This window comes from Gracilinanus agilis, chromosome 1, assembly GCF_016433145.1.
Source record: "Gracilinanus agilis isolate LMUSP501 chromosome 1, AgileGrace, whole genome shotgun sequence".
NCBI classification, from domain to species: domain Eukaryota; kingdom Metazoa; phylum Chordata; class Mammalia; order Didelphimorphia; family Didelphidae; genus Gracilinanus; species Gracilinanus agilis.
The window spans coordinates 651,740,999-651,752,288 of NC_058130.1; the positions used below are offsets into that span (position 1 = coordinate 651,740,999).

At 35.7% G+C, this 11,290-nt stretch overlaps 1 protein-coding gene across 2 annotated transcripts in view; it reads left to right on the forward strand.

Annotated features, from left to right (window-relative positions):
- Window positions 1-4,605, forward strand: part of EBAG9 (estrogen receptor binding site associated antigen 9) — a 38,520-nt gene extending 33,915 nt beyond the window's left edge. For both annotated transcript variants that reach the window (XM_044658262.1, XM_044658263.1), the window contains exon 7: window positions 4,065-4,605. In XM_044658262.1, coding sequence (XP_044514197.1) covers window positions 4,065-4,185 — 121 coding nt within the window. In that variant the 3' untranslated portion in view covers window positions 4,186-4,605. The remainder of the gene's footprint in view (window positions 1-4,064) is intronic.
- Window positions 4,606-11,290: the final 6,685 nt, after the last annotated feature.

Genomic DNA, 11,290 nt, shown 5'->3' on the forward strand with positions numbered 1-11,290 from the left:
AGAACATTACAGATCCAGTACAGGTGATAGATACAGAATGGGTAAATGATACAATTCATTTTTGACTAATGCTGAAACTATAGATTTCGTGATTGTTTAACTAGTGCTAACTGGTGAGAAATATAAGATTTCAGATTTTCTGTTTTTACCCCTCAGTGTCCACTGCCCATCTCCATCACTTTTGATAGAATCTACTATGATCTGTATTTTTTGGGCAACCCTGCACAACATGGCTCATAGTGTCATTGAGCTATGCAAGCCCCTCTGCTATGACAAGGCAGTGGTCCAGGAAGTGATATAAAACTTAATTTTTCTTTTAAGTATATAAAAAATCTAACATGTTATAGGTTTTTGGTTTGTTTTTTTTAAACCCTTACTTTCTGTCTTGCAATCAATAACTCTGTATTGGTTCCAAGGCAGAAGAGCAGTAAGGGCCAGGCAATGGGAGTTAAGTGATTTGCTGAGGTTCACACCGCTAAGAAGTGTCTGAAACCAGATTTGAACTCAGGACCTCCCATCTCTAGGCCTGGCTCTCAATCCCCTGAACCACCCAGCTGCCCCCCCCCCCCCCCCCCCCGCATAGGTTTTATAAATTTATTTTGAACCTTTGTCAAAATTCCTGGGAAACTGAAAGATTGTCTTTTCTTTGTTTATTAGCAGTGTCATTCCACAAAGAATTAAAATTTGAATTCAGTGTAAGGGTTATTCAGGATGATTTCTAAGCTCCCTCATAACTAAGAATTCTGTGAATCAATCATCGATATACTGTAAATAATCTTAAGCCAAGGACATTTTAAATGCCATCTCCTCCTAAAATATAACTCTTCTTTATTGTACCTATTTAGAGTCTACCTTTTAATATTCTCAAGAACTTTGTATTGTAGTTATGAGGAAATTAAGGTTCAGAAAGTGAAGGAACTTGCCCATGGTTACAGATAGTGCCAGAAGCAAGATATGAACCTGACTCCAACTCTAATCTTTTATTTCTTTTCCTAAGATATCTCAAAGACAGGGATATATATGCCTTACGTTTTTTTGGTTTTTTTTTTATCCTTTATGGTCTTTTGCATACGCTAGGTGCTTGCTCACTAAAAAGTATTAATGAAAAGGAACTTCTGCAAATGTTTCCACATAGCAGTTTTAATTTCTAGTAAACACATCCCTTCCTTCTCTTGAAATGTAGCTGATAATAAATAATTGACAGGGTTTTTTTTGTGTTCTACATAATAAATTGATTTTAATTTTAAAAATTTAATTATCACTGTATTTGAATCATTGAAACTAGTTTGTAGTTTGTATTCTCATTCTAATGTGTTCTTTCACACTAAAAGACACCAAGCATCTTTATACCTCTTTTCCCATTTATGAATTGATAGGATTGGGCTTGATAAATTCCCTAAAGTCCTTTACAGCTCCAAAATTCTAAATTTATGGTTTTTGATGCATTTGATTAATTAGGGGTAAAAAACACTCTTGAATAATTTTATTCTGAAGTGTTTATTTAACAGTGAGTCTAATTTGTCCCCAGGACAGCAGGTCATAGTAGAGTTTTAATATTCAAGAAGATCTAATGATGAAAAGTTATCACTGCTTAAAACTGTAGAAGTCTGTAAGCATATAAATCATTTCTACTGCTATAAGAAGAGAAAATTAAAACTAATTTGTTTAGCCAGCAGAGGGTGCTGTATAACAACTGAAACTACTGTTGTGTGGTGGCGTTAAGGATTATTCCTAAGAAATAAGAATTATTATCTTTCCTTTTAAGTACACTATTTTAAAATTATATATGTTAATAACACTAAAGATTTTTAATATTTAGTCAGTAACATGGAAGATCACATCTTAAGTTATAGGAAATAATTTGCATAAGTAAATTGCAAATCTTGAATCATGTAAGAGATAACACATTTAACTATTAGTTTTGTTTATTTTTACCTGTAGCTATTAGATCAAAAGTGCATGAAATAGATTATCCTGAAGATGAAAAAAAGTGTTTTACAATTTCAGTTAAGGTAACTGTAATGAGACTTTACCTGTGGTTATGGATATATTCCAATTTTAAAGCATACTCACATTGCATAGATAATTTCAATCCTTCCCTTCCTAAGTTTCCCAATATAGTTCTAGGTCCTTCTTTTAATCAATCAACAAGTATTTCTAAAAGTACTTGTGTGTGTCAAGAGAATATAAGAGAGGTTGTCAGTGAATAAAAGTCACATTTTAGGTATAAAGAATGCCACATGCTCTGAGCCAAGAGGGATTTCAAGTTGAGGTATGTCTCTGCTAGCTCAGAGGGATATTTAGAAGTTAGAAAGGTATGTCTCAGCATCTTCACATCTTCAGGGAGCACTAGTTAGAGGAGTACTAATTTGGGGGCCCAAAGGATTGAAGCCATTCATAAATTTAGCCATATTTAAAAAAGCAACATTTAATTAAACAAATTTAATGCATTACCTATAAACAATTTATGGCTGTGGTTGATATTGAGCCAGTTAGCCTAGGAACCAGGAAGACTTGAGCTCAAGAGCCCCATGACACAGATTGGCTGAGTGACTTTAAGCATTAAAATGACTAAATATTAAGATACATGTCAACTTAGTTTGGAGGATTTTATTTAGATCTTCCTATGATTTCTTCTTTTCTTCACCCATGGTGACAAGTGTTGAAGCATATGCTGTAAAATTATCAAAACTATTAGTGCAAATTCATTTCAAGGAAAGATGACCACATATCCCATGACCCAATATATACAATGAAATCAGCTTCGCCAGATTCCCCTCCAAAGAGAATTAATGAACCACCCTTCCATTTACCTGTAACTTCCTTATTCTTCTACTTTCATTTATTGAGAATATTAATACCAATATACGTCAGCTCTTTGGTTAGATTTCAGTGTCCTTAGAAAGACTCTCACATTTATACTACTGTAGTCACACTAAATTTTGTAGATTGTCTAAAACTATATGACTTTTAGGACTCTGCCCTCTTTTCTGGGCCACCCTACTACCATCACTGTAGATGTGAAAGAGGATCCGTACAGATCTGAGGGCTAGCCATTTCATATTTTTCTTTGTTTCATGGGTTGCCATAGCCAAATAACTTACCACCTTGTGGCCTATTGGTGAGGCTGTCCATTTGAAGCCCTTTTAGCTTTGTAAAAACTACCAGAGCATTTAATCAGCTATTAGAACTTTTAAGAACCCAAGATTTTTCATGCTACTTTTAGAACTGTGGAATAGTACTTCTGTGGAAATCTTCCCAATATCACACCTAAATCTGCCCCTTCAAAATCTACCCAATATTCCTAGTTCAAATATTTGGGGACCAAAAAACATGCAAACCTTCTTCCAAGTCATAGGCCCCATACTACCACCACCTCCCTGCCTCCCTCCCCAGTTCCCATAGTTGAACAGAATTATTCTGTTCTCTTTAAGTCTTTTGTCTTATTCCCCATTAAATCTTAACTCTGAGATAAATACCCCTAGTTCCTTTAGTTCTCATATGACATGGTTTTAAATCCTCTATTTTTATTGCTTTCCTTTGAATATACTGTTTCCAGTTGTCCCATTTCCTTCATAAAATGTTACATCCAGGACTAAATACATTAATCTAATTTTGGTATGACCAGGTCATGGTACAGCAAAACTATGGTATTACCTGCCTCCTTTTGGACATTTTGTTTCTATTAATTCAGCCTAAGACCATAGCCTATTTGTTGCTGTGACATCTGTCATAACTGGTAACCAGTAATACTTTGAAGACATAATTTCTCATCTATACACACTGCCACTGACTATAATTTTATGATATTGGTTCATTTGAGCAAATCACTTGAACACTGTGCTTCAGTTTCTCTATCTGTAAAGTAGAGTTTAATATCTAACTACCCTCACATAGATGTTAAAAGAGATGTGAAAGTTAAAATGAGATAGAATAAGCCTATCACTTATAGTCTGTTTTGGTTGTAGATAAAGATACTATTTCTCCCTGAAAATTGTTTGTAAATTTAGGGGTACGTTATTTTTGAAACACTGGAAAATACCTGTTTTTCTTTTCATTTGTAGACAGCAGAAAATAGCCGACAGAGAAAAGAGAGCAGCAGAACAACAAAGGAAGAAAATGGAAAAGGAAGCACAACGATTAATGAAGAAAGAACAGAATAAAATTGGTGTGAAACTGTCATAACATATGTTTGATATTTCCATTTGAAGGATTTTGAGTTCCACAATATGAGGATCATTTGTTATGGGGTTAAGAGTATTTTTAGAATACAAAGAAGCTGCTTGATTTTGATGCGTGTTCGTCAGGCCATCCAGGATACGAGGATTCTCCTGTTGCTACTTGAACTGCTAGTAGATGGGACTTAAACAAAATGAAAAGACTTAAGAGACAATATTTTTCTTCAGTATCTTCCAAACATGAAAGAAAATTGATCGCTGCAGAGAAATTAATTACAGATGAGAAATAATAATAACTCTTCAGGTTTGTATTTCTAACTTGGAAAAAATTGGGTGTAAATAATTTTCTGGTGGGAAAACCTACTCTGCCATCTATTATGATTTCTTTCAATATGTAAAAAAAATGAAATAAAACAATTTTAAAGAATCCTTTGTCTATATGATTACCTATCCTGAATCAATTTTAAACTCCTTTAATTTCATTTGTTTTATGAACTGCTATATGCATATATTTCCTCTTATTTGGAGTAGAAGAGTTAATGTTAAAATTTCATACAGCATTGAAGATGTGAGAATTTTGTTTAAACTGAAGAAAAGCCATTGAATGCAGTAGTTTTTTTTTTTCTAGAACGTCATAGGCTTTCTGCATCAAAAAGATATTTTGATAGGAACTGAATTTCTCCGTGTTAAAATTCATAGCTAAATTTCTCTAGGTCTTAAGTTCCCTCATTTCTAAAATAATTGCATTAGATTATATGATTTTAGAGTTTCCTTCAAGCTATGACATTTCTTTATTTTTATCAAATTTATATTGCATGTGTGGAAATACAAATTAGACATCAAATATCAAGTCATTTTTGATTGGCTTCTTTACATCACTCTTGTCTTGTATATTTCAACAAATCTTTATTAGAATTTGGAATATTATTAGAATTTCTCTTTCTTTATTATTGTGGCTTGATTTTTAGTCCCCCAATCTGTCAATTTAACCTTTACAGATGCAGAAAGTCTTTAGTTCTGATATTTTCAAGTATAATAATGAGTTCTTAGTATTAATTGTATACATTTTGCATAATGCAAGTTTACCTATGTTGTTAATTATAACAATATTATTGATTGATTAAATTATTTATAAAATAAACCAAGATAGGAACAACTTGTACCATATAGGATTTAAATATTCTTCTGAATTAACTTATTCCAAATTTTTGATGGGAAAAATTTTTTTAAATAAAAATGCTTGTCTGCCTATTAAAGAATCCCCTGGCTCTATACTCATGAGCTAAAATATACCCAGGGTAAATTGATCCATCCTGAAATGTCTGAAAATTTTCTGTTTATTTTTCTTCTCTCAACTCTGTTCCTCACTTCCAAACAAATAGCCTTAAGAAAATATACCAAATATTAAAGTGATATTCTACAGTGCAATTGTAAAGCCACACAGAAACATCCAATCACAACCTATCTGGCAATGATTTGTTGTTTCCAGCATTTATATATGTGGGTTTTGGTCTTACACAAAATTGACTTTTAAAAATGAAATCTTTTTTTGTTGAAGCCCAAAGAGCACCTTCATAAGTTCAGACTATCTAAATATCTGGAGAAGTTTTTCTGTCATTGAACTTACTGTGTTAGCTCAGTTCTTTGCAATGATCTTTCTATTTTGGGTTGTGTATGCTGCCAACGTTTCTCTAGTTTTACATTTCCTGTTTAATCTATTCATCAATAAATATTTATTTGCTAGCAATATGCAATTATGCAGGTACAGAAAATAAAAAGCAATATTTCATACCCTCAAGTAACTTATAGGAGAGAAATGCCCTGGAGCTTGCATTTTCAAGGATACCACTGAAGATACAACTGTAATCCGCAGGTGGGGGGCCCTGAAAGCAACCTCAGCTCCAGAGACCCAAGGCTGGTCCACAGCTGGGGATTGGAGGAACAGACACCATAGAGTCTATGGGTGCTAGACCCTAAAGGCAGAGGCTCAAATATCTCTGCTAACAAATGAGGGACTTTGGAGGTCCAAAGAATGCAAACTAGACACCTATTCTAGGTTATAGCAATAGGAGAAGAAAGAGTGAGGAAGGAGCACACAATAGTGAGTATGGTTGGTATTGCCACAACAGGAGGTAGACCATCTGCTTTCAGTTACAATGGCAGAACTGCCTGTGTGGGCTCTGGTTGGAGCACCTGAGGTCAGTCATAGACTAAGATTTGAGCAGGGGACTAGGAGTACATCTGATCCTAGACTATAAAAACTGAACTAGGAGGGATCCAGGAAAAAACCAAACATAAAATAATTCTAAAACCTGAGGTAACATTCCCAATATACGAAGAACCCTGGAACTCCAACAAAAAGCCAGCAATTAAGTATTGTCCTGGCTTCTAAAATAAGAATCAAAAGGAAAGAACTCAACTATTGATAGCAATTATGGGAACTGAGAAGACTTGGTTCAGACTTTGAAATTAAAACACCTATGTCAAAAATGGCAAAGAAATACAATAAATGACCACAGGCTCAAAAAGATCTTTTGGAAGAGCTTTAAAAAAACCTTAAAAAACAAATGAGAGAGATTGAGGAAAAATTAGAAAAAATAACAATGCAAGAGAATTAGGAAAAATCACCCTAATGGAAAAGGAGATCCAGAAACTCACAGAAGAAAATAATATATTAACTATAATTGGACAAGAGGAAGCTAATGACTTCGAAGACAATAAAAATTACAAAGCAAAATCAAAAAAACAAAATAATAGAAGAGAATGTGAAACATTTTGCCACAAAAGCAACTGACCCGGAAAATAGATTAAGGAGAGACGATATAAAAATAGACTCCCAGGAAGTTATCAAAAATAAAAATTGACACCATATTCCAAGAAGTCATCAAGGAAAACTGCCCAGAAATTCTAGAACCAGAGGGCAAAATAGAAATTGATAGAATCCACCAATCCCAACTTCAAAGACACCCAAAGATGAAAATGCACAGGAACATCATCACTAAGTCCTGTAGCTCCCAGAGTAAAGAGAAAATACTATACACAATAAGGGGGGAAAAACAATTTAAATACTATGGATCTACAGTCAGAACAACAAAGAACTTAGCAGCTTACAGCATGAAAAGAATGCAGAACATTAAACAGCATTGCATGGAGCAAAAGAACTGGGCATACAACCAAAAGTAACATATCCAAAAAAGATGAGTAATAATAGTAAAAGGTAAAAAATGGATACATATAACAAACTAAAGGAGTTTCAACTATTTCTGGGAAAAACCCAGAATGCAGCAGAAAATTTGATTTATAAGCAACATATGAAGGTAATGAGATACTAATCATAAGCAACCCAAAAGGTTAAAGTTTTGTTTGTGTTTTTTTATTCCTGTATGGGAAAATGCCATCTATGACCCCTGGAATGGCATTATTGCCCGAGTATTTAAAGGGGCATATATGGACAGAATACTCAATGTCAAGGTAAATGAATGAGCGGAAATGGTAGTTGAATAGATGAGAAGGTGGATGGAATGGCTAACTCATATAGAGGAGAATGATTGGAGGAATTGCCACAGAGAAGGGGAAGAGAGGATAGAGGATGGGTAGTATTAGAGCCCTATCCTCATCAGACCCAGGACAAAGAAAGAAAAATATATATAATCATAAGGGTAAAAATCTTCATAATTTTCAAAGAAACAGGAAGGGGAATGTGATAATGGAGTTCCCTTAGGGGACTGAGGGAATAAGAGAAGGAAAGGTAGATTAAAAAAAAAGGACAAGGACATAAGAAAAGGCAGGGAAGGAAGAGACACCTAGAGGAAAACACATATCAAAAGGCAGAAGGGTAAAGTGAAGGGATTAGGGAAGAACTCCGGACAAGAAAGGAGAGAAATTTTTAGAATTAAACTCATATCAAGAAAAAGGAGGACATGGTTGTGGAGGTAAGGAAGGAATTTTTGGAGAGGTGGATAGTATAAGAATTAAAAGGCAAGGGAGAAAGGACAAGGGAGGGACCTTTGGAAAGGTGGAACAATTTGGAACTGGGAGGGCAAGAGAAGGTAAAGGGGGGATTTTGGGGAATGGATGTGAATTGGAGAGGTATTGGTCAAAGGAAATTGGACATCAGGAGAGGGTTACAGCAGAAAGAAAGAAAGGAAGGGGGAGAGGGGAGGTGAGGAGGAACAGAGAGGATGGAAATACAAAGCTAGTAATTCTGACATTAAGTGTAAATGGGACAAATTCACCCTTGGGAAGAAAATGGATAGCAGAAAGGTTAAAAGCCAGACCTCGATAATATGTTGTTTATAAGAAACACGCTGAAAATGAGAGACATATCTAGAGTGCAGGTGAGGGGCTGGTGCAGAATATATCATGTTTCAGCTGTTCCAGAGAAGGTAGGTGTAGAAGTCATGATCTCTGACAAAATTAGGGTTAAAATGGATATAATTGAAAGGGATGAATGGGGTAACTATATTATGTTGGGGAGTACTATGGATAATGAAGTATTATCAGTATTGGACTTGTGTGCACCAAGAGTTATAACATCCAGATTTTTTAAAGGAAAAACTAAGCAAGATACAAATGGAAATAGAAAACAAAATGATAATAATGAAGGACTTTACTTTTCCCCTCTCAGAACTAGATAAATCTAACAAAAAGATTAGAAAGAAGTTAAGGAGACGAATAGAATCTTAGATAAAATAAATATGATAGATATCTCGTGAAATAGGTGAGGAAGATGACTCAACGGGGTTTGTAGAGTTGTTGGTATTATTCAGAGGAACTCACTTCCCAGGCCTGAGTAGGCCTGAGAGTTACTTCTTAGGCCACAACACTATCTGACTCTTCTTTATAAACAGTAAATTAAGTTTATAGTAAATAAAAGAAATGATGGAGGACCAGGGTAAAAGGAGTCCCTAACTCTAAAATCTGATTTCTCCACCCAACTCCTACAGATTCCTCACAGAATCCTCTTCAAGATCTTCAAGCTCCTTAAAATCCTACTCTCTTTAGCTAAATCCCCCTTCTATATAATCTACCCTAACTACTAGTCCTCAAAATAATTTGAAGAAACAGTAAAAGTCCGTCAGAGTAGACATGTTCTCAGTCTCTTCTTCAGAGACCAAGATAGCTGCAGGCCTCTGTTCCCAATGACAGAGTTGATCAGGGTCTGGCCCTCACTCACATTCAGTCAGGAAACCTCTCAGGAATTAGGAATCAGGAACTCACAAATCTGGGAGATGGCAACTGGAGACAGGGGAGGAACAGATCTCAGGAATCTTTTCACTAGTTGGACTACAGGAACCTCCAGGTATTAGGTAAGACAAGTCACCTCCTTCTGGAACAAACAACTGCCACAGGAAGTGGACTCTCCACTCTCCTGGCTGGACAGGAACAACGGATGCTCAACAGTCTTTGGTCCTCAGTTTTTATCCCTTCCCCAGATTCTGGAACTTGCTCTTTCAGTTCTGTGTGTGTGCCCACATCCTCCTTTGTAAACTCATGTCTCTTGCTACATTTGCAAAGTTGCAAATCATTCTCCCTTACGTTGGAAAGCTCCCATACATCTGCATGAGGCTAGTAGTAGATCTAAGCCTGAACATATACATAATCCCAACATAGTTTCTAGCCCAGGGGTCGGCTACCTTTTTGGCTGTGAGAGCCATAAACGCCACATTTTTTAAAATGTAATTTTGTGAGAGACGTACAGTGCTCACAGTGCGCACTCCTGTAACAGCGCCTGAAAAAAATTGACTTTATGGCTCCTGCAGAAAGAGCCATATGTTGCTGACCCCTGTTCTAGTGGAACAACAATGGCTTAAAGAGCCTTCTCATCCTGCAAAAGTCTTCCTTTAACACATCCTACAGAAGTAATCTTACATTCCTGAAAGGTTGTGACAATGAAATAAAAATTCCTTTGGGTATGGCCAAGCTGGAAAAATTTGGTTTTGGAAAGAGTATGGTCCTGGCAACAAATTGTGTCTGCTGCCTAAGGACCAATCTACTAAAATATGGCCCTGGTGGTGTATGTTAACTGAAAACTGTTATAAAAAAATAAGAGAAGGTAATCTTGATACTACTACTACTAGGCTAGTAGTTATGGTATTATTAATCTGACAATATTAATCTGAGGAAGCTGTGTTTGGTTCCCCTAATAGCTGGTGCAGAGACACCAGGGTCCTGCCACCCAGCTGGATGGTATAATAACTGCCCTTCTTTATAACAGTGCCCAGGAAGGATCCCTTAAGGTCAATGGATAGATAACCCTGAAGAAAAGTATTGCACCGGAAAATGCTATTTCTCATTTGTCTCGAGATCTAGTCTCCTTTTTCCATTTCTTTTATGATGTGACAACTTACTGTAGTCCAGGCTGCTAAATTGGGTTAGTGAGTGATTGTCGTTGCAAAGCTTATGGGACATGGATTGCTACGGGAACCTGCTTTGATTTGTGAATTTTTTTTTTCCTTTTTCTTATTCCTAGAATATTTTCCTTTCACACATTTTTTAAAAAATATATCCTGTATTTTTCTCCGAGGTTATTTTTTTCTCCTTTCTTTTTCTTTTTTTTTCCTTTTTATTTTTTCTTTGGACTTTTTGATGTTTTGAGAATTGATTCATATACCTTATGCCTTGACCATGTATTCCTGTGTGATTCCCATGTGTATCCCCATATTTTCCTCAGGGGGGAAATGTAAAGTTGTTCTCCTCTGGGTGACTATGTTACTTCTGTAAATTTGGACTTGAATTAGACCCTAATTTAGAACAGAAGACTACCTCCCAGAATCCAGAAGACACCATGAAGATGCATGCAGAGACCACACACTGCTCCAAGAGATCCAGAGTGAATTTCGAGACATGGCAAATTTGAACTTTGGGGGGTTGAATGTATTTATTTTGAATGGACACTTTATGCCAGAAAAAGGGGACTGCCCCCTAAATGGCTTATTTTCAATGCATCAAACATTGGTTTTGTTCTTTCTCCCTTTTATTTCCCTTTTATCTCTGAATTATTATAAACTTTAATTTGATTGTTTTCATGATCCATTGGGGAGACTTGTCTCCCAAAGGATCACAGGGGGGAATGTAAAGTTGAAAATACCTTGTACTCCCTTTAAAACTAC